The sequence below is a fragment of the Schistocerca nitens genome, chromosome 4 (assembly GCF_023898315.1).
Source record: "Schistocerca nitens isolate TAMUIC-IGC-003100 chromosome 4, iqSchNite1.1, whole genome shotgun sequence".
NCBI classification, from domain to species: Eukaryota; Metazoa; Arthropoda; class Insecta; order Orthoptera; family Acrididae; genus Schistocerca; species Schistocerca nitens.
Window position 1 is genome coordinate 208,669,137 of NC_064617.1, and position 25,648 is coordinate 208,694,784.

At 38.0% G+C, this 25,648-nt stretch overlaps 1 protein-coding gene across 2 annotated transcripts in view; it reads right to left on the minus strand.

The window, feature by feature from the left end:
* The window catches only part of LOC126251829 (uncharacterized), a 364,384-nt gene that overhangs the window by 36,206 nt on the left and 302,530 nt on the right, over window positions 1-25,648 (minus strand). For both annotated transcript variants that reach the window (XM_049952492.1, XM_049952491.1), the window contains exons 12-13: window positions 21,514-21,649; window positions 1,134-1,336 (exon numbers count right to left, since the gene is read on the minus strand). In XM_049952492.1, the coding sequence (XP_049808449.1) occupies window positions 1,134-1,336; window positions 21,514-21,649 (339 nt within the window). The remainder of the gene's footprint in view (window positions 1-1,133; window positions 1,337-21,513; window positions 21,650-25,648) is intronic.

The following is a 25,648-nucleotide window of genomic DNA, read 5'->3' on the forward strand; positions in this document are numbered from 1 at the left end:
CTGATATATCGCCATAGATAAGAAAGTTCCGTGTGTTTAAGAATTGACAAAACACTCTCTTCCTTGTGTGCTATCATTCGCCAAACTCGATGACTCGAGCGGTTTGGGAGATATGAGAGATGTTGCGAGTATTTCATTCTCGCGGGCGTGAGATCGGAAGTGAGCGCGCTACATGGAATCCATTTTCTCGAGATCGGAGGCAGATAGAGACCTCCTCCCAAATCTAAACAAAAATTCAGCATGTTAGCTAAATTTCATACGCAGCAACATATGGTGTAATACGCACCAAATCCAAAATCATAGCGACCCCTAATTTTCGTTGCAAACTTTTTGAACTTTGCGTAGTGTCTTACTATAACGTGTACATCACAATAAGAATGGTCATTAGCGAGTTGATGGGCACTTCGTCACGAAGCTGACATATAACGCTCCAAGTAAGGCAAAACTCAAACTTTTCAGTGAATACTTTCTGTAAAATCATTTGAGAAAGATAACAGGTTGCGCGCGCTTCAGTTCTGTCAGCGCAGAACGTCGCCAGTCGGCACGTGCGAAGTATGGTGTACGCGTCGCAATATGCGTTGCACCCGCGTGACCCGTGCGGCACTTGCTTGTCGCGCTGTAGTGTCTTGTCACGTCACACGTGCTATACGCGTCTCAATTTGAGCCTAGCCTGGGTGCGCCAGAATCTTGTTTGTTTGCATTGAGGTTGATGGGCGTCAGTTTCAGCGCATTTTGGAAGATACAATACAAATGGTTTAAGTTCATTGTGCCAGTGATGGTACTTGCACTTAATTGATTTAAATAAAAAAGTACACAGCAATGTGATTTTGTTCCTATTCCCTCCTTAAGCTAACTTCTCCGACCCCTGGTTCCCTATCTCAAATTGTTCAGTAGAGTATCCTCTATGTCACGTTAAATTTTAAGCACGCTCTTACGGAAACACCCTGTAAAACGCTGTCAAAACAGTGGCAATCTTTATGCTTATGGAGTCTTATGGACTAAAAATTAGGCATCTTGCACCGAGTTATTTCTCGTGAAAATAGCTGAATTAACAGCGATGCTTATTAACACTAACCTGTGAAGATCACTTTGACTTTAACAATCTATCTGTAACCAATGCATCAGAACATTACCTTGTCGCGATCGGGTCTTGTGTTCCACCATAGGTATCGGTTCACCTGGGCGCCTGAGTAACAAACGTCCAACTCCTTCGCAACGTCGCAGCACTTCGTGTTTCATGAGGTAATGTTGTATGCTAGAAGAAACTTCCTTTTGCTGTTCCAGCCACGTAGGAATCGCGGCGAAGTCCATCAGCAACTGAACTGCGCCCCATTCGCTGAAAATTAAAGTTGCAAATTGAATTGTTCTTGCAGGGTGGATAGCATATTATTTTAACAGTTAGATCGAAGTAAAAAAAATGCAGAAAGTTTCTTACATTGTAACGTTTATAAAGACGCAACTATTCATCTATGTTTCTCAACAATTTACAGCTGTACGTCATATAAAGGTATTTCAACTGCTAATATTTTTGTGTAAAAATAGTCTGTAGGTAAACAATAAACATTACCATTTTCTCTTATTATTTACTGAGTAAGGTGGCTGCTACAGTTAACACAATCAATTCCTATTCGGAAACAAGTCATCCAGAGCTAGGTTTACCATGCTATCCCTGAATTTATTCAGGCGAATATTGGAAATGTCCCTCATTCTCAGTGCTTCACCACACCGCCCTTGAGCTGCCGCTTTAATAATTAATCACCGATGAGGTGATAGACACTAATTTTCCTCTTTTCCTTCTTGTTAGATTATTATGACACATTTGATGGTGTATTGGATTTAATGGATGCTTACGTGACCTTGTTTCTAGTGGAGAATACTACTCGTCATCAAAATCTGGAAAACACCTTCAACAAGCTAGCACTAATTTGGAATATGCTACAGGTGTCCAAGAGAAAATGAAATTGTAAAGCAATTATTACTGGTTTTTCCGTCTTGCAAACAAAAAAATTATAAGTATTTTCATACAGCATGTAGTACTCAAGTAACAAGATAAAGTACATTTAGCTGTTCTACAGTCTACTTTTTTTACTATATTTTTGTACTATCGATGTACATATTATGATAAGGCTAACCTAAAAATATCTACTTTCAAAAGTAACATTTATGTATTTCAAAACCTCAGAGCAAGCAGTATATAAATTGAGGGCCCTAGTATTAGAGGGAAGATAACTGGAAGATAGCAGACGTTGAAAAGTACTTATTATTTTAACTTTATCAACCCAAATTTAATTTGTAAGAAATTAAATCAGTGTTATGAACAGGATTTTAAAGATTTGGAAAATGCAAGTAATATGTGCAATATCAAATTTCTTCAGCCAATGTTTGATGCTCTTCAACCAATATAAAACGAATGGTGATTTGGTGTGATGGGCTGTGACTTGTAATTTCAGTGCATAAACGTCTCCTCACTTTGCTCAATGTCATCATTATAATAACTATTTATTATTTTGTCTCGTCCCAACAGCTGCTGAAATATTTACCTGTAGTTTCCCTTTCCCACTTGCTTTGTAATGTTTAAATATTATAACTTTCATTAATCTGTTTAACAACTGAATTACATTAGTTTTATATTATAAGGCACTCAAATAATGTTGAAACCAAGAAATTGTATGCTACTATATATATCTTAATTCTACAGAATTAAAAATACATGTTCAAAATGTTGTTCAGTTGGCGGAAACGAATTTTACAACTCAATAACTTCAGATGTAGGATAACTCCATTTTACACTGTGAGTCTTACCATCTAAAAATGAGTTTGTGGCGTATCTGATGCACAGTGACACTTCTTTGATTATTCTGTTTGGCTTTGCATTCTGTCTTTGTGCTCTCACGCCATGTTCGACATCCCTTGTAAGAGGTCCGAGCAGATGTAATTTCGATGTATTGCTCATGCGCTGCCTGCGATATGTAAGATCTCTGACCAGAGAGCAGTGTTGACTGCAGTAGGACAAGACCATCTACAATAAATCAGACCTTAAGGCAGATATCGATAGTTGACAATATGGCGGCAATCGTGGGGGAAACAAACCAGCGTGCTTGTGTTTCCATAACGCGTGTATGTAACATTGTATACGTGACGTTCAAGAGAAGCGAAAGCATTTATTACTAGCTGTTTTTTTATGCTATATGCTGTGAATGTCGTCAAACGTGCTACGCTAGTATTTATTTTCTATATTCTGTAGTAAGTTCGGCATAATTTAAAGTGTAAACTGTTCTTGTGATGGGTTGTAGCTATTGTGTACCAGGATGTAAATCTAATTACGGCAAAACATACGATACCTCAACATTTAAGTTTCCCAAGGAAATAGCATTGAGGAACAAGTGGATTAAACTAACTCATAGAGATAATTTTGAAGTGAACGATAAAGCTGTGGTGTGCATTAAGCATTTGAACCCAGGTTTGTCGTTAGGGAAGACATTTTTCCTGTGGAAAATAGTGAACCAATACGTGTGCCACGAAAAATACCAAAACTAACAAATGATGCAATTCCAACCATCTTTCCTAATCAACCTTCTTATCACACAGTACCAGTTCCTAAGCAAAGGAAGAATCCTGAAGATCGTGCCCAACAGCTACTGGAACGTGATGAATGTAGTTTCAGTAAGTGGTGCGAAAATGACAATATACCTGACTTTCAGCATTTTAAAAGCAAAGTGCAGAAAAGGAATGTTTCTCCATTTACAATTTTAGTAAAGGATGACTACGTATCTTTCATTAAATTAAAGGATGATTCAGTCAGTGATGTGCCATCAGTTTCAGTGTGCTTCAAGATATCAAGTTCCTTGGAAGTAAAAGTGTTTCACAGAAATGTGTGTTTGCCTACGGAAACCTTGAAATGGATACTACAGTCTGGGGAGGAAGAGAACTTGAAATGTGACAAGTGGACGAAATTTGATAATCTGGTGAGTCACCTAAATAGTTTCACAGATAACTCTACTGGCACCATTGACAAGATTATAATTTTAGTCAATGTTCTCAAACAAGCACTAAAAACTGGTAGTGATTTTGACGGTTAAATAGCACCTAAAATAGAATTTGTTTTGGAGCAATTACAACTCGCAATAACAAAGCAAAGTAGATATTCTCCTGAGCTTTTGATATGGGCAGCAACCATTTGCTTTTCATTTTCTGGTGTCTACCAAAACTTGAGAAAAACAAATGTATTAACATTACCTCATCCTGTCTATTTAAGGCAGTTTCTATGCAAAATGGGTCCAAATAAACCCTGTATTGGTCCATCACAGGTAGCTTTTTTGAGGGAAAAAAATAAATTTCTTCAGGGAAGTGACAAGGTAATTTCAGTGATGCTAGATGAAGTTTATGTTGATTCAAAATTCTCTTATAAGGCAGGAAAGATACTTGGTGTTGCTGAGAATACTTCAGATACTACAACAGCAGGTGCAATGCAGGTTTTCATGGCATCATCTTTACGTTCTGATTATAAAGAAGTGATAGCTCTCTTTCCTGTAAAAAATGTTAATTCTGATACTCTACTGAAAATGACAATTGATGTATTAAAGTTAATGCATGAGCTTCAGTATGATGTTATATACCTGGTAACAGATAACCATAGCACTAATAGAAAAATGTATCAGCTTATGTGTGGTGGCACTTTACAGCCATGTATTACAAATCCAGTCACTCCATCCAAATTTCTCTTTCTTCTGTTTGACAATGTGCACTTGCTTAAGTGTATCAGAAATAACTGGTTGAATGCAAAAAATGAATCCTTCATAATGCCAAATATTGAGGATACATTTGCTTTCATCAATACCTTTCTACACAGTGATGAAGGGAATCCTGCATGTGAATATACTGTCAGTGAAGCAAAGTTTTCAGATTTGAGGAACCAGTTTCATTCTGAGAAAAATAAACTGTTGAAACTTGCCCCAAAGCTAGTGAGAAAGGCAGTATATCCAACTTCTATTGAGAGACAGAATTTTACCATTGCTCTCAGTGTTTTTGATTCTAAAAATGTGGCAGCACTAGAAATTTTGAAAAGTCAGGGGACTGAGATTTCTGATGGCACTATTCAGTTTTTGAAATTAATCATTAAATGGTGGACAGTTTCTAATGTACAGCATCCCATGAAAGGCAAATACACATCAGATGATAATTCTAGCCCAATCACTGGACCTACTGACTCCAAACTTGTGTTTCTTGAAAATTTGAAAACATTTCTTGATATCTGGCATGCATTGCCTACTCATGGAAAATTAACCAATGAAACATACACTGCTTTCTCTCACACACTTGCAACAACAGTTCAGTTATGCAGATACATTTTTAACACTTACAACTGGTCCTATATTCTTACAGCAAAATTAAAAACTGATGCTTTGGAAGCAAGATTTGGAGCTTATAGAAGGCTAAGTGGCTGCACATATAATGTTCAGTTGAGCAAATCTTGGAATCTGAGAGGAAACTGAAAGTAATAAGTCTACTAAAGCTCAGATCTACTAAACATGGTGAATTTACATTAAATGATTTTGCAGCAAAAGTAAATTACAGCATAAAAAACCAAAAGTATGAAAATTTAGATAAATTAGAATCTGCTCTAGAGGAACTAGCAAACATTCCCATGATAGATGAAGACTTGAAAGTCTTGCTTTGTATTGCTAGCTACACCAGCAAAACAGTGCTTGAGAAGCTGCAAAAAGGTGGAAAATGTTCAGGCTGTGAAGAAATGTTGCAGACACAGGATGAAATTTTGTTGCAGTGTGAAACCAAATAACTCCTTTCCTATTTCAACCAACTGAATCGTGGGGGATTGAAGTGTCCTATAATGATTTCCTTGTGTTGTAATATATACAAACTTTTTCAAGTTCTGATTAGCAGCACATATGAACCAGAATTCCTAAAACTTGAAAATCAGAGAGATGCAGTACTTGCCTTAGGAATTGAATTGTGTGAAAATGGCGTTAGTAACCTCAGTGATGTGTGCAAATGTGGCATTCCTTTAAAGACAATAATCAAGAAAAGTATTAAAGTGCTTTCAAATATTTTTATTAATAATTACACAAAACTGTTGAATGAAAAGTGTGTTTCAAAGGAAATTGCTCGAACACTAGTCAAACAAAAAAGAGGAACTCATGAAGACATTGCAGCAAAAATAACAAAACGCAAAGTGACCAAGCTGAGCAGCAAATAAATCCAACAGGTACTCAAAATCAAATACTTCTAACATATTACGTAAGGACAGCGACTAGAATTAACTGCATATTGTTTAATACAATTTTGTGCTTTAGTTACACGCTTCATTTATTATTGCTATGTAGTTTCTATTGTGCAAATTATTATTAGTGTCCGCATATGCCATTTATATGTGTTTTGTAGTAGTTTTTTGGATTTGATTTTGAATTGCATCTCATAATTTTACTTCGTCATAGTTCTTATTACGTAATTTGTGGCTTTAGTGTCAACTTTTTATTTAAGTTTGAAGATAGAAAAATACATAACAATACATTTCTTACGCAATTTAGAATCTACTTTTCATTTATGAAGTTTGCAAATTATTCGTATTAGGGTAGCGCTGAAATACTTGGCCTAAGACGGCCGCCATCTTGGTTTCTGTGTTGTGGTCTGATGTATTGTAGGTGGTCTTGAGTAGGAACTGTGTAGCAGTAGCAGTAAGTTGTTGCTAGACTGCAGTCTGCTCTGGTCTGGTCTGGTGTATCGTGTCGGCTGGCCCGGTCGTGGTGCAGCGATGCCGGAGCCTGAGTATTATTGTATAAGGTAAAAAGCAGCCTCGCGCATATGTAGTAATGTTATCTCAAGTCCCATGTAAATGTTTTAAAAATCTCATAATAATAATTTTCCTCATAAAAAGTAACTTTTAACAACCATTCATTTCAGTTTAAAGAATTTACTAATTTCTCCCATCCATGATCATCCCGATTATTGCAAAAGAAAAATCAGTTGTTTCCCTTTCATAAATGACAAATCTATCGGCCAGCATTGCACGGGGCTGTGCCAGAAAAATTTATTGTAGGAGCAGATATATATGCGTTATCCGGCGACTTCACTGAGGTAAGAATTTTTCCTTTTTTTTTTTATTCAGAATGATCTTTCAGGGCCATGACGCAGCACTGCTGTCGTCCAAAATTTACCAGGTTAAATTCACAGTGAATTATTGAAAAGTCATAAGTGAGCGACAATTTAATTGAGAGGTTAGTTACATTGAATCATTACCAGGTTAGTAAATTTATTTTTTGTTGGGACGTTACACATGAATGTGAATGACATAATTATAATTTTTACTGTTGAGAGGTTTACGAATTTTTCTGTTTTGAGGTAACATTAAATGTGAATGAATTTTGTGGGGAGGTTAAATGTGAATAGAATTTTGTGCGGAGATAAAATGTGAAATAATTTTGTGGGGAGGTTACACTTGGCGACAACCGGCCAGGATCGTATTTCTTTGTGAATTTCTGAGAAGCAGTCATATATCTGCTCTTATTTACTTAAATGTTGTTTGCATCTGGCGCAACGCATTTACTAATTTGTCACTCTTTCTTTCACAGATCATCGGCAATTTGTTGCTCTTTGTTGTAATTGTTTGTTCCATTTTTCCTTTGTCTTTGTTTCATTTTGTGCTTAATTTTGATTTGTGAAAAATGCCGTGAAAAACTGTTAACAGTACATCGCAATGTGCAATGAGTGAAATAGCCGACTCAAATAATTTGACCAATAATACTTGCAACACTCAGTGTAATAGCGATAATCGTCTAATTACTGATTATCAGTGCATACCGACCACTAGTAATGATTTTGATCCTAATGGTGAACAAATAAATTCAATTATGTCCACAGTAAATGTAACAATTGATGACGTGGCACTTTCCGATACAATGAATGCTGCCCAGTTTGACATGCCTGATTTGCAAAATTTACGTAACGAACAGATAAATGTTTCTAACGAAAATGAACAGTGTAGTCAAAGTACGACAGATTTATTTGATTCCGAGGTAGTGACTAACAGTGCACATCCAATTGGCAAACCTTTTTGTGAATCAGAGAATGACCTAATTGTTACACAAAACGCGACAAATGCAGATACATCAACACACAGCATAGAAAATAGAGCCACTAATTTTGGCTGGGATCAAGTTATGGCATTATTACTTCAATGCAATAAAAATCTAGACAACCATTTCAAACAACTTAATGAAAAAATAGACAATCAGCACAAACAATTTAATGAAAAACAAGACAGCTATTTCAAACAACTGAGTGAAAACCTAGACAATAATTATAAACAAATTAATGAATTGTGCAAACAATTTAATGAAAGTTTCAAACAGTCGAACGAAAAACACGACAACCTTAATGAACAGAACAAACAACTTAGTGAACAGATTACAGCCGTTTCGGTGCAACGTTATGACACTAAAGAACAATTATGTGAGGAAAGTAAGGCTTATGCTAGGAACAGTAGTGAAGAAATTAGATCTGTTGTACGAGAATTAAGTAGTATACGTGTAGCCACAACGAAATTACTTAGAGATGAAAGTAGTGCAGCCACTGAACAATGTTCTGAAAAAGCAACACAGTTACGCGACGAGTTTAAATTAATGTCAGCAGAACTTTCACACACGCTGGATGCGGAAGTCGATAAGGGATTTGATCAACAGAACAGCCAAATTGACGAACGTTTTAAAGTGACAGAAATGAAAATTCATTCAGTCACTAACACGTCACAGCATACGCCACGTTCCGAACATTTGTCACACCCACGCAGCCAGTATAACTTAAGTAATTTACAGAGACCACGCGACTTACAATCCGAAAAGACACAGACAAACAGATTCTCATGCAATCCTGAACCTGCTAAGACATACAGAGACGATAATTTTTATTACAAACACTTTCTATCCGTGAGAAAATTTAAGGTATTTAAAAATGATAGAGCACAGGTACACGCTTTGGACTGGATACGAAAATTTGCCTTTGCATTTCCACCAGCTTGGCCTGTAATGCAGAAACTAGCATTGGACTGGATACAACAATTTGTTTTTGAATTTTCACCGGCATTGCCTGTAATTCAGAAACTAAAATTTATTTGCAGCGCGTAATAGACCTCAGGGGATTCATTACGCTTCGATGAATATGTGCCGTAGCGTACACAGGGCCCCGAGCCCTAGTAGTGCTGTTTCCTCTTTAGTTTTCTGCACTGCTGCCTTCTCTTTTACTATCCTTTATATCTGTCAAAACAGCTCTTCAACTATCTAGAATTAGGAATGAGTAAAGAAAACCTGATATGACAAGTTTTACCGAAAGTGACAGTTTTTATTAGACACTGCCGAAATGGCAAGAACTACCAGCATAATTTTAATAACAAACAAAATTTTAATCATCAGTATCGTCAAAATTATCAGCAACAGGAACCACATTTTGGTAACAATAGAGGTTTTTCCCAACAACAGCAACAAAACCAGCCGGTTAGCATACGTAACCAACAATGTAATGTGCAAGGTCAACCAATCTTTAATGTTTCGCCGCCTACACGTATAGCGTCGGCTCCGCCAAATAGTAACGCGCAGCAACAAGGAAATAACTACGTACCGAAAACACACCATTTCAACTCATATCGCAATGCACCGTATAGAAATGACTATCATGACAGACGTAAAACTAATGAACACAATTTTCAGCGTAACAGTCGGTCTTACCAGAAACAGAATCATCCGCAACAACAGATTATCATGAATGAACCAGACAGTCGGTATCATCCCGAACGTAATACGTCAGGAAGAAATAACAGAACAGTACAAATAGTTGAAATGCCACAGCATCCTCCCGCGAATAACAGCACGTCAGAAAGAATTTGACTAGATACAGTACAGGTTGCATCTTGCAGCAACGCAAGCAATACTTTTGACACACAGAATCTTGTTCACGAAAATGTTATTCCTTTTGACGACATCCGAGACACTCTTTTGCAGGAAAAACCAGTTATTTAAAAAACCATTTCCCACCCTGTCATTGAAGTAAAGATTGGATCATCCAAATTTTCAGCAGTAATCGATTCTGGATCACCTATGTCAGTTATAAATGAGGAAACTTTCAACGAATGTAACAAAGAGAATACCTATCCTACATTACCATTAGGCAAAACTAAAGTAAAAGGAGCAGTATCTGGTAAAGGAGTAGATGTAAAGTTACAGACACACTTATCATTTTATATTGCAGGTCATACGTTTCACTCAAATTTTTGGATTGTTCCCTTATTGACAACAAACGTTATTTTAGGTACGAATTTTCTGGTACAACATGACGCAATTATTGACTTTCAAAATTCCTACTTAATGTTAAAGGATGAAAATGTACAACTGGCATTAGAATTTCAGCACTCTTTATCTGCAGAAGAACAAACAATTAATCGGACAGAGGTCATTTCTGCATCACGTAACATGGCCTGTCATTCCACATTGTTCACAGATCCGTACGTACACAACTATTATACACCAGACGAAGCCGACATAAGGTAAGAAAGAATTGCAAGCTATGCTTGGCCAAGGAATTATTCAACCGGCAGTTAGTCCGTACATAAACCCGCTCCATATTGTTAAGAAAAGGGATGGCTCACTTCGCCTCGTACCTGATTCGCGTCACATCAATGACATTATTATTAATGAAACAGATCGCCCACAGACACTAGAATAACTTCTACAAAAATTTCATGGTACTGCTATTTATTCCACGTTAGATTTGAAATCGGGATTTTGGCAAATTCAGCTCCATCCGAACTGCAGAAAGTACACTGCTTTTCTTTGTTTTGGTGACTGTTATCAATTTTGTAAATTACCGTTCGGTTTAACTATTTCTTCAGCAGCATTTATTCGCGATTTGAATACTATACTTCCCACGGAATTCAAAGACAGAATCACAACGTATGTAGACGACATTCGTATTGCAGAAGCTAACTGGTCTGAACACAATCTGATTCTTGAACAACTGTTGCAAACTTTTCGTGCACAAGGACTCACAGTTAATCTCAGTAAATCGCACTTTGGCAAAACTTCTATAAGATTTCTTGGACACGTAATTTCAGCAGAAGGCATTGCGCCTGACCCGGAAAAACTTCAAGCTTTACGTGACATTACTGTTCCTACGACGAAGAAACAACTACGCAGCTTTTTGGGTTTAATTAACTTTTTTCGTAAATTTATTCATTACACTGCTTTAGACACCCCTAGATTATGTCAATTGACAGGTAAAAACACTATTTGGTCCTGGGATAGCCAAGCGCAGTCTGAATTTGTCAATCTGAAACAAGCTTTGTTGAATGCATCACTTTTATCACATCCAGATCTTACTAGAAATTTTTCCATTGCCACCGACAGTTCTAACACCGCTTTAGGCGTACACATTTTTCAGGAAATTGAAGAAGATGGTTCTACAGTAATTAAAAACATCGCCTTTGCGAGTCGCATTCTGTCACCTGCTGAACGCAATTATTGTTACAGAACTTGAAACATTATGTGTTGTATGGGCATTTACGAGATTTCGGCATTTTCTTTATGGAAGACATACGACCGTTTACACAGATCATAAAGCGATACAGTTTTTACTTTCCGCAAAATTTAAACACGACAGGTTAAGCAGATGGAAACGTTATTTACAGGAATTTAATTTTACAATTGTTCACATTCCCGGTACACAAAATGTTGTAGCAGACGCACTATCCCGTTCTCTCAGCAACAATCAGCAAGACATAGCAACCAACTTCTGCCAAGCAAATTTTAGCGTTATGTATATTCAACAAGTTGCATTTGAAAATTTCATTTCGGCGTCATTACGAGATACAGCACAAGAGCAGAGTAAAGACAACGTATGGAAATAAATTAAACACCTTTGGCAGGATAGGAATAATGTTACCATCAGAAACCATTACACTATACGCAATAACATTGTTTCGCCGCTCTCACCCTGACAGCAACAACTGGTTACTATGCATTCCTGACGAACTGGTTAACAAATCAATTTGGTATACTCATTTAAGTTACGCACATTATGGAGCCAGAAAATGTTTTCTTATACTGAGACAGAGCTGTTATTTTGACAACATGGAGAAACGTATTCGACGAGTTTTAGCGTCATGTAAAATCTGCCAGAAAGCTAAGTCAGACACGACTTCACATATTCCTCCGTTACATCCAATTATACCTGTTAAATTGAGACACATGGCCGCTGTAGACATTTTTGGTCCGATTCCCAGAACTAATAGAGGTTTTTGTTACATCTTTGTCGCTGTTAAACTCACTTTGAAATTTGTAACCTTCACACCGTTACGCAAAGTTACTGCTAAAACTATTTCGAATGCATTTGTAAAACATTTTCTATTTCATGTAGGGCATGTATTGAAAGTAATTTCCGAAAATGGACCACAGTTTCGATCTGCTATATGGACACGTATGTTACGAGATAGAAACATTTCTCCGATCTATATATCCAGGTATCACGCTTCTTCGAACCCTTGTGAACGTCTAATGAAAGAAATTGGTAAACTGTGTAGAATACACTGCCATAAAAAACATATTGATTGGGATACACACATACTGTCATTCCAGGATGTAATTAACTCGATACCAAATGAATTTACTATGCTATCTCCGACTGTTATATTGAAAAATGTTGAACCACCTAACAAAATTAAAGAATTAGTATCCTTTCCTATATCTCGTCGACTACAACACCATGAAATAATTGACATTGCACTCAACAACATCAAACGTGCCGCAGAGCGCCGGAGAAGACAGCAAAAACAGGTTTGTACACGCCGTCACTTTCACGTTGGACAGAAGATATTAGTACGCACACATTATTTATCCAACAGATGAAAGAGTAGATGCAGTAAATTTGAGCTTCTATACGCAGGTCCATATCGAATTCGCAGCATTTCTCACCCCAATGTAGTACACGTCGAAACTTTGAGAATCAGAAAAAGCAAAGGCAATCACTATGTCTCCAATATTAAACCCTTTATTGATTTATCACACTGTAATGCCCTTTCCTGATTTTTATATGACCACTTATGCAATTATATTTATATGACTACTTACTGATGATTATCATATTTTTTCCTGGCAAGAACCGGCAAGGTAAGGTTAGCAGGTCGCTTTTCTTGTCGTTACACATCAGACCGTGCGCATTTTCCATTTTTCGTGTATGTATAATTGTTTTCCTGTTTCGTTTGTATGCACTACGAAATCTTTAAGATATAACAAACACCAGTCGACTTCGACATTTTTCCTTATGATATCTCAATATCTTGACTATTCTACACTTTTGGCTACTGCATTATGAGACTGTGTGTACATTTTTGTACCTGAACACCCTCTATGTTTTTGACATAATACGTTTTCTGTCATGCTATGCTGCATGCTTAATTATATCACTAGAAACAAGTTTTTATTTAATGAGTATATGATTTAAATGCAAGATATTAATCCTTATTCATCATTTTCGGAAAGCAATAACGTGTAAAAGAAATAACTTAAACAAACCACAGTGGATTACTATGAAATGGGAATTTCACCTTCGGAATGAACGAAAGAAAATGCAATACCTCGTCATGAAGAGTAAATGGATCAGAATTAACAAGCATTAACAAGAATATACTATACACATCGTATGATAGCAGTCTTAACTAATTATTTTTCTTTCAGAATACGAGGCGATTGATGCAGGCTGTCAGACAGAACTACACATCTTAGTTTTAGTGATGAAATATGCTAGAAATAAGAAACTCTATACTATGAATAGTTGTATGAAGTAAATGGTAATATGAATAATGAATAATGTAGTGTCTTTTTTGCAGATGATAATGAATGATGATGAATAGTTATATGAAGAATATGCTAATATGAATAATGAAGTTTTTCTATGCAGATGAGGATAATGATGAAGTTTTTATATTTACTGTTAGTTAAGAGATGCTATGTAGTTATTTAAGTAATTGTTGCAGTTCGTTTTGACAGTATGTCTTATATCGCATGGTATAATGACTGAATGTTTTGGAAAGGACAGCTAGAGTACATACATATTGAGTACATGTTTGATTACCTGTTAATTCGAAGTTCACTACTTTTCAGCATAATATGCGTTTCTTCTTTCAGCTGAATAATCCATTTTGTATTTTTTCCAGGAGAAGCTATTCATGAAATTAATGTGCTATAAGCGGTTAGTTATTAAACCTGTTCTAGTACTTTCATTTTTTTACCCGTTTGTGTGTGTCATTCATGAATGTGATCACATATACTCTACTTGTTCATAACCTTGCTACAGCTGACTCATGACGAACGATGTTATTAATCGTTATTTGCAGCAATAATTCAAAAGCAAATATTTTCATGCCCCAGCAATTAATTATCGATCCCAATGCAATGCATTGCTAGCACAAAAAAATGTATTACCAGTCCCAAATAATGCTACTAGTTTAAGAGATATTTCTATTACTAAATGTAATGCAAATTTCTCAGATGTATTGAATCCATTATATCTATGTATTATTGAACCACAGAACTTGAGTAATAGTTATAGTGTGTTACATTTTAAATATGTCCTATGTCACTTGAATGATGAGTTCTGAGTAATACTGAATGATGTTTTCTAACCACAGACCTTGAGTAATAGTTATAGTGTGTTACATCTTAAATATGTCTAATGTCACTTGAATGATGAGTTCTGAGTAATACTGAATGATGTTTTGTAATAATGCATAAATGCTATGCCAATAATTTCTGTAAATAATATTTTTGTTATACTCTATAAATGCTATGCCAATAATTAACTCTCATTTTGAATGATGACTTCTGAATAATACTGAATAATGTTTTATAAAACTATATGAATACTTTGTAACTGGCCAATGAATGCCACTGTTTCTTATATTTTAAATTTGCCTTATGTCACTTATATGCTATTATATATGAATACCAGTAGCTTGATGCTACACTCATTAACACTTGTTTTGAATGATGACTTCTGAACAATGCATAAAAAATGGTTTGTAACTGGCCAATGAGTGCCAATGATTACTATAATTAGATGAATTATGTAAATGCTATGCCATTAATTAACTCCTGTTTTGAATGATGACTTCTGCACAATGCATAAAAATGGTTTGTAACTGGCCAATGAGTGCCAATGATTACTATAATTAGATGAATTATGTAAATGCTATACCATTAATTAACTCCTGTTTTGAATGATCACTTCTGAACAATGCATAAAAATGGTTTGTAACTGGCCAATGAGTGCCAATGATTACTATAATTAGATGAATTATGTAAATGCTATGCCATTAATTAACTCCTGTTTTGAATGATGACTTCTGCACAATGCATAAAAATGGTTTGTAACTGGCCAATGAGTGCCAATGATTACTATAATTAGATGAATTATGTAAATGCTATGCCATTAATTAACTCCTGTTTTGAATGATCACTTCTGAACAATGCATAAAAATGGTTTGTAACTGGCCAATGAGTGCCAATGATTACTATAATTAGATGAATTATGTAAATGCTATGCCATTAATTAACTCCTGTTTTGAATGATCACTTCTGAATAATGCATAAATATGGTTTGTAACTGGGCAATGAGTGCCAAAATTTACTGTAATTAGATGACTTATGAATAATGTTCTGTAATACTCCATACATAGCACAGAAATGTTTAGTAACTAGGCAATGAGTGCCAACAATTACTCAAATCGGTTGATAGACTAGTGTAATTCTCAATGATGACTAGCATAAGACTTAATGTCCTTCACCTTCTGACCTAATTACCAGAATTTACTGCAATATCCGTTTGTCCTGTCCATCCTCATGATCATGGAGCACTATATTTGAATTTTGCACTAATTCTGCGTTGGTGAAAGAGTATGGATTCTACAAGAATGTGGTGTTGACACATAATGCTGTCCACCACCTTGAACGATGGAGATTTTATTATGGTCCCACTGTTTGGTGTACCTAATATACTACCAAAATGATAACATTGAATATTAATACAACATTTCAGTGTCTTGGCTACACTGATTAATACTTCAGGGAAGAGAACTTCAGATTGTCTCACTTGGTGTTGTGCTTATGTAGAAAGATATGGACTTTCAGTGCAGCTACGTGCAACCTTCTGTGCTACAACCATGATGCAATCCTTCCCTTCTCTTTCCTAGTTCTTGTAAAATGGTAAAAAAATATATACAGTGCATGTGCACTTTATGTCATTTGTTAATATGTTTTGTACTCATTGGGTATCCCAGTTCTTGTAAAATGGTAAAAATATATACAGTGCATGTGCACTTTATGTCATTTGTTAATATGTTTTGTACTCATTGCGTATACATTTTGTCATTTCTTGATATGTTCTGTACTCAGTACATGTGCACTTTATTTCATTTCATGTTCTGCACTTATATATATGTATATAGTCTGTGACTGTAAACTTAGTTAATTAAGTAGATTTTAGAAAAAATTGTTGCTCATGGCAAGTCCAATTGACTCACCATCGCCGGCCGAAGTGGCCGTGCGGTTAAAGGCGCTGCAGTCTGGAACCGCAAGACCGCTATGGTCGCAGGTTCGAATCCTGCCTCGGGCATGGATGTTTGTGATGTCCTTAGGTTAGTTAGGTTTAACTAGTTCTAAGTTCTAGGGGACTAATGACCTCAGCAGTTGAGTCCCATAGTGCTCAGAGCCATTTTTGACTCACCATCGCTACCAAATTTTTGCCCCCCCCCCCCCCCCCCAGTGGAGGGTTATGTAAGAGGTCCAAGAAGATGTAATTTCGATGTATTGCTCACGCGCTGCCTGCGATATGCAAGGTCTCTGACCAGAGAGCAGTGTTGACTGCAGTAGGAACTGTGTAGCAGTAGCAGTTAAGTTGTTGCTAGACTGCAGTCTGCTCTGGTCTGGTCTGGTGTATCGTGTCGGCTGGCCCGGTCGTGGTGCAGCGATGCCGGAGCCTGAGTATTATTGTATAAGGTAAAAAGCAGCCTCGCGCATATGTAGTAATGTTATCTCAAGTCCCATGTAAATGTTTTAAAAATCTCATAATAATAATTTTCCTCATAAAAAGTAACTTTTAACAACCATTCATTTCAGTTTAAAGAATTTACTAATTTCTCCCATCCATGATCATCCCGATTATTGCAAAAGAAAAATCAGTTGTTTCCCTTTCATAAATGACAAATCTATCGGCCAGCATTGCACAGGGCTGTGCCAGAAAAATTTATTGTAAGAGCAGATATATATGCGTTATCCGGCGACTTCACTGAGGTAATAATTTTTCCTTTTTTTTTTATTCAGAATGATCTTTCAGGGCCATGACGCAGCACTGCTGTCGTCCAAAATTTACCGGGTTAAATTCACAGTGAATTATTGAAAAGTCATAAGTGAGCGACAATTTAATTGAGAGGTTAGTTACATTGAATCATTACCAGGTTAGTGAATTTATTTTTTGTTGGGGCATTACACATGAATGTGAATGACATAATTATAATTTTTACTGTTGAGAGGTTTAGGAATTTTTCTGTATTGAGGTAACATTAAATGTGAATGAATTTTGTGGGGAGGTTAAATGTGAATAGAATTTTGTGCGGAGATAAAATGTGAAATAATTTTGTGGGGAGGTTACACTTGGCGACGACCGGCCAGGATCGTATTTCTTTGTGAATTTCTGAGAAGCAGTCATATATCTGCTCTTATTTACTTAAATGTTGTTTGCATCTGGCGCAACGCATTTACTAATTTGTCACTCTTTCTTTCACAGATCATCGGCAATTTGTTGCTCTTTGTTGTAATTGTTTGTTCCATTTTTGCTTCGTCTTTGTTTCATTTTGTGCTTAATTTTGATTTGTGAAAAATGCCACGAAAAACTGAATAAAATTTTGTGGGGAGGTTAAATGAGAATGAATTTTGTGGGGAGGTTACACCCTTTCTGTATTTTCTGTGTTCAGTGGCGAAATAAATGTTCATTTTGGCTCTAAAAATGTGTCATTATGGTTCTACGCCACGTAAAACCCACAAGTTGTTTTGTATACAGCGTGAATCACCTGAAACTGGCACCATAAATACAGTATTGATGTGCGGTTTTCACAGAGTGGATTGTCAGTCAGGGGCTCGTATTGTTAGCTAGTAAACAGGTTCTAATAATACTTAGAAAGTGTATCTTTTCTGCACACATACACTTTTATAAATGGAACAATTCCTATTGATACCAACAACCTAAAAGAAGGATAAATTAGAATGTCAGTCGTGTTTGTTGCAGGAGTCTAGTGCGAGTAGTTTACGAGATATCACATTTTGAAAATCTACGTCACCTGTACAATACCTGTGGCAGCACACACTTAAGAACAAGACAGTTGACTAGCAACGAGACAACTGACCATGATAGGTTATGTTCAAAATTTTCACCAGCAGAGGTAACACAGGCTTTCAATCTTTTATGGAACGATTGCTGCAAACGTGCTACCATTTCAGCGGAGATATCCGAGTAGGATGCAATAATACGTCGTTGCATATCATTGAGTATATTTTATACGTCTTTAGAGACAGCGTCTTTCAGCTTTTCCCACAGAAAAAGACTACAGGCGTCAAATCCGGGGTACGGGCCGACCACGGTACAAGTACTCTGAGTCAAATCCAATGAGTTGGAAACAATACCTGAAGACATGTTGTAGTACTTCGAGCACTATGGACAGCTGTCATTTTGGTACCATAAGTTCCTCCTAGTCAGCAGAGGAACGTCTTATAGCATCTGTGGAAGATGGTCTGTTAGGAGGCTGCGATACTTGTGCGCATTCAGTGTTCCGTATATGAAAAACGGGCCTATGAGGTGATGGTTCACTACCCCACACCACAAGTTTACACTCCATGGACGCTGAAGTTCCATCTGAAGAAGTCATCGAGGACTGTCAACAGACCAACATTGCATGTCCCAGTGGTTTACCTGGCCATAATTGGCAAATTTGGCTTCATCACTAAACAAGATACAGTAAAGCAACGAAAGGCTTGGAAGTAAAACTCGTTTTAAATGTTGTTCGTAAACGAAACTGAAATCGTCATGTACATTAAAATCTACATATATAAAAATCAATGTATGTATGTTTGTCTACTATGCGCTCACAAACCATTCATCCTTATTGCAATGAAACTTTGGTGAGTTGTTTCTCCGAACGCCCGGAAGGAGTAATGAACAATGTTTCAACAGTTAGGTCACTGTAGCATGCGTAGCTCAATCGAAAGCCGGCACGGTAGCTCAGCGTGTTCGGTCAGAGAGCTGGTTGGCCTCTGTACTAAAAAACTGAGTGAAAGGATCAACAACGAACTTGAAGGGGTGTCATGTGACTTACGCAACGACCAAACACATCGATCAAAAAAAAAAAAAAAAAAAAAGGTAAAGGCTTGTTATACAGCGGACCCGAGTTCGATTCCCACTATTCGCAATTTTTTTCCATTTTATTTCATTCCCCGCAATGTTAAACTATTAAATATAAAATTTAAATATACTTAAACAGGTCATCTAGTATAACTTAACTGTCAATATCTATGTATAAAAATTTATGTCTGCCCTCTGTGCGTTCCCAAACCATTCATCTGATAGCGATGAAATTTTGTTGATTTGTTCTCCGTACTCCCACGAAGGTTCCTAGCCGAAAAAAAGAAATAAGACACATTCTTAAGGAGATATGACGTCATAAACAATGAGATGCCACCGCGGGAAAATACCCAGATTTATGCACCCCCTATTTGAGAATAAGAGCACTTAGCGACTGGCAACAAACGTTACATACAATTTCAAACCTCCACGAAAATTTTTCGCGCTGACACCCCCCACAAAATAATGAAAGGAAAAAAGGTTGTCGCTTACTACATTTTCTCAGTACATACCGTAAATCTGCCTCAGTAGGCATGACGTTGTAATGTATTATATCATTACTATTAACTCTAATTGCAACATATTTCGCATACAATATCCACATACATCAGTAAATGCACCGGCAAATTTATGTCTCTTTACGACATATAATTCAGGAGATATGACTTGGTAAACATCGAGATGCGTGAAAAAGTGCCGCGTCAGGCATGACGTTTTGTTCTATTATTTCTTCACTACTAACACCATTCGCAACTCGTATCACAAACGTGTTAAAAAAAGTATATAAAACCACGGGCGTATTCCTAAAAAACGTTGTGCCAAAATTTTAAATCAATCGGTCAACAACTTTCCGAGATTTCTTCCGTTGCGAAGCATGGGCGTACAGCTACACAGTCAGCTACGTAATGTTGGCAGCAGTTGAAACTGCGTGCCTACCGAAGCCTCCCGACGTTTAACGACTTCTACCGATTCAGGACTAGGGAGAGGTCTGCCATCTTAAAGTTTACACACTTTACATGATACACTTGGAGTATCCTGTCTTAATGTCCATGTGCAGAACTTAGCACGATTATCATAATCGTTAGAGAGATGTGATAGGGATGGAACGTATGTCGGTAGAGAATGTGTAGGACACTTACCTGACAGATGCCACTTCATCGTACAATTGTGTGGGAGGTAATGCGCGGATCAACTGCACCAGAAGCAAGAACATTAATTTCCGCCTGTTCTGTCGTCACTTATTTCCTTCCATTATATTTTCTAGGTGTTACACTACCACGTTCATGTAATTGCTGGGAGATGTTGATAAATAATTGCCCAGATGGTTGACGTCTATTGGGATGTCTTACCGCATTCACCGTACAAGAACGAACTGCGTTCTTCCTATACTCTCCATACACAAAGAGAAGGTCGGCTTTTTCTGCATTGGTAAATCCCATCGTCCACTCACGACGTACTGCTTGGACTGTCGTACATTAACTGACTAGCAAGTCGCAGTGCACTCAAGAAACACAGAAGCACGCTGTTAGCAAACATAACAATACTGTACCTTGCAACTACGCAGGTTGAATAGCACAGACAAGTGTCGGTGTAGAAACTTTTCAAAATACGATATTTCGTAAACGACTCACACTATAATCCTGAAGCAAACACCACTGGCATTCTAATTCACCTACTTTTAGTTTGTTAATACCAACTGGCATTGTTCCGTTTAAAAAAGTGTTCGTTTACACAAAAAATACACTTTCTAAGTATTATTACAAACTGTATGTTGGCTAAGAACACGAGCCCCTGACTACCAATCCTCTCTGTGAAAATCGTACATCAGTAGCACTTTGCATATTTGAGGTGCGAGTTTCAGTTGATTTACCCTGTATATCCTGTATGTGGTAGAGGACGACAAGTGGGATATATAAACCAGAGAGGTTTTTAACACTCTTCAACACAAGGCTTGAACTGTTGAAATGCCCCAAAATTTCATTATTTTTTGTGTGTGACACAGCTACCTCTAGCTCTATGTCCCTACAGTTTATCTGGATGTTTCTTATGGAACATTGATAAAGTTACCTAAATTTGATCCGATGTATATAGATATGATCCAGCCAGGCCTCACAAAGTAGTCTCATGACCATGGCCCCAACATGCTGCTGCACGGTCATTGGCAGGGGAGACATCGCCTTCAGTACTGGCTTCAGCACATTATCTGGAAACATGGTGAAAGAATTAGCAACAGAAACACACACTGGACATCTTAGCAATCACTAAAATTTTTCTCTTTGTGGGACTACTTCTCTGAATTGGAGTGTAATATCACACCTATGGTGACGACCTCATGCAACCACTTTGTAGGATTGACAGAGGAAGTAGAAAAGATGCAGAGAAGAGCAATGCATCTCTTCATAATTTAGTTTAGTGAATGTCAGAGCCACATTTATGCGTGTAGGCTGCAAAGGTTGCAACCAATCACCCGTAGCAAAAAGAATTAAATAAAACAAATAATTTCAGTCAGTGTTGTGCCAGCCCTCTTTTAATCGTAACACACATCAAATAAATTCTCTCGTATGGGCTTGGGTGGATGAATTTGTCAGTGGACGGTTTGTATGAAGTCAGCATTCACCTATGAAAATCAGTATTTTTAGGTAAAGCTATCACGAACCTGAAGGTTGATTTGAACACCACAGTGCTTTGCTAGGCATGGTCCTCGTGGAGGGGTATACTGTTGCAATCCTCCGACCTCCAAACTGACTCACCCAGCCAGTTATCACTTTCTCGCCTCTTATTCCCATTGGTGGCCGGTCAGACATGTGGCGCTTCAGACGAATAATACTTTTAAAAGAATGGTTAACGGATTTAGGCAGTTTGAGCTGAGTTCAGTTTCGCAGAATGCCGATCTGTTCCATAACTCATTTGATCCAAACCATGAACTATTATACTTTTGTCGTCAGTTGTGGATTCTTGATCTCTTGACGGGAAGCAGTGGGGGGGGGGGGGGGGGTTGTTTCAAGATGCGAAGGTAGTCAGAAAGTAATGTCTCCCCTTTTTTCACGATCATTAAACTGGTATTGTATCGGGTGGCTATAATTAAAATGCAGCTACTGATAGATGTTCAGTGCGGGCTGCAGTTATCGTATGGAAGCGAAACTGGTAGATATTTTAATGCGTTAATGCGAAACCGATTTACGCTGGAAAAAAATTTCTTCCAGTTTTGGTCACCACGTGCAAATCTGCCGCTGTGACTGCAATAAAGACGTACAGAAGTTATTTAAATTAAAGGTGGAGGGGAGAGAAGCGATAGGGAAGGAAAGATGTAATGGTATCAGCTGCATTGGGACATTGGGACTTTATGCGTTATCAGCGGCGACGAGTGAAAATGTGTGCCAGAATGGGACTCGAACCCGGAATCTCTTGCTCACGAGGCATTTGCGTTAACCATTGCGACACCTAGACACAGTGTTTATCGTAAATGTACGGTCTATTTCGGCACGCTCCTCGATCGACCTACATTTCCACATAGAGCCACATATCCACAGAATCCCGTTCATGTCCTCCATGCTCGCTGATTTTACATTCCCACTGGAGGTCGAACGTAGATGTGCATATGAACTGAATGTTGCAGATTCATTGCCAATCAAGGAGAATCAATTATATGAATGCGTGATATCTGTTCTTTCTGCTGTGACATCGTACTCATATTACATTTCACTAGTATTCCTTTCCTTTCTCCTCCCTCCCCATTCAGTTTACATTATATCTATCACAGCTGTGGGTGCCACGTGGTGTCTGTTGTTTCGGACATGTCTGAGAGAAGAGACGCCACGCATTTTATAACGTACAGAAATGTTTTCATATGTAATGGATTAGGAACAGAACATGGGAAGAAGTGGCCAAAGTACTGAAAAGACGCAAAGTTGATTTTATTATTAACTACCACTTATATAATTTTTTCAGTGTTAGCACTGGAGATGTTGAAGACATTCCATACAGCGCCAGACCTGACCTGGTGGTCAAAATTGTAACTAATTTTTTTCCAATGCAAAATGGTTCCACATCAACGCATTAGCGTATCTACTAAGTTTTGCTGCTATTCTCTAATTAGAGCCAACACCGGACCTCCTTGCATAGCTGGACTTTGATTATAACAACCCCATAGTAATTATGAATTTCGCGCACTTTCGCTAATCTTCTTCTACAGTCTACTACAATAACAGTGACCTCCATCAACAGATGGCAGCACTGTATAAGTTTAGAAAATTGCCGATATTGACGTACATATAAGACAGCGTTCTGTGACTGAATTCCTTACTGTAGAAAGTGATATTGCCCAATTGCATTCATGAGAAGCTGCGATGGAGAGGTTGCCGTCGACGTTAACACGGTGAAACGATGCACCCGTCGCTGTAGAGAAACTGAAGGGCAAAAACAAACACCTGACGCAACGCGGAACGACCGTCTGTCGACTGCAGTGACAGCGCACAACATGCAGCGTGTCGACTAAATCATCCGTGACGATCGCCGGATAGCAACAGGTGAGTTGTACCGCTAGTTACCCGTCGGCAAAGGCAGTGTTATGGCCACTACTGAAAAATTGGCCTGCTTGGTTCAAATGGCTCTGAGCACTATGGGACTTAACTTCTGAGGTCATCAGTCCCCTAGAACTTAGAACTACTTAAACCTCACTAATCTAAGGACAGCACACACATCCATGCCCGAGGCAGGATTCGAACCTGCGACCGTAGCGGTCGCGCGGTTCCGGACTGTAGCGCCTAGAACCGCTCGGCCACTCCGGCCGGCCATTGGCCTGCTTCAGAACTTTTGCGCAATGGGTGCCGAGATTGTTGACCGACCAGAATAAAGGGATCTTGCACCAAAACACTTCCCTCTCTTCAAAAACCGAGCGAGGTGGCGCAGTGGTTACCACACTGGACTCGCATTCGGGATGGCGACGGTTCAGACATGCTGCCGGCCATCCTGATTTAGGTTTTCCGTGATTTCCCTAAATACCCTCAGGCAGATGTCGGGATAGTTCCTTTGAAAGGGCAAGGCCGACTTCCTTGGCAATTCTTCCCTAATCCTATGGGACCGATGACCTCGCTGTTTCGTCTCCTCTCCCCCAACCAACCAACCAACCAACCAACCCAACCAACCAATTAACCTCTTCAAAACACTAAAGGAAGCTCAGCAGGACATAACTTTGAAGACGCAGAAATCTTGAATTCCTTGCGCCAGTGGCTCAAGAACCAGGACCATGATTTTTACCGCAAAGGTATACATGCTCCTGTTTCAATGTGGATGAAAACTGTGGACAAAGATGGTGATTGTATTGAAAAGCGATAAGTTAATCCTGAATGTGTTAGCTGTTATCCTACATACATAGCATTTACTTTTCTCATAAAAAGAAAATTAAGAAAATTAAAAAGTGGGAGGAATTACTTTCTAAGTGACCTCATAAGTTTATTCACTGAGAAGGCAATGTCTTAAGATCCATAGCGTCTGACAGCTTACTGGCTGGTGACGGCATAGCAAGTTCAGACCATCACTGTGAGCATGTTTGCAGGAACTTATGACTTGACTCAGCGCTGAGAGTGACATTTCAAGACAATTAAAGCATAAAGATAGTAAATTGATTAGTATGAAGTGTTGGTGCAAAACATTGGACGTACCCGACAGAACAGACACCACTAGAGGTACAGCGAACATAAAGACACAGTATTACTACAGACAGGATTTCAGCCGCCTTATGGTCATTGAAATAAATCAATCATTAAGGTTGAAAATTTGTGCCGGAGGGGACTGGAACCGGAGTACTCTGCTTCTCTAGAAAGGCTGTCATTTACTTCAGTGCCCCTAAGGCGACTTAAGTTCTGTCTTTCGTAATACTGTTTCTTTGCCACCACTGTATCATCAGTGAGGTGTGTTCATTCTGACTTGTCTGACAGAACAGACACCACATTTCAATAGACAGGATGATTTTATCTACCAAGCTGCATCCGAACAGTGTCAAAGGCGGCACGAATATGCTGCTCCAATGTCTTCAGATCTGGAATGGGTTCTGCATACACGATACTTTTGAAATGATTGCGTAAGCAGAACTGATGAACGAGCAGGCCACGCAACTGGACCCCCTTGTCCGATCCATCGACCAGGGACTTCTGCTGGAGCACCATCATGTTATAGCCATATAAACCTTCGAATCATGAATGGC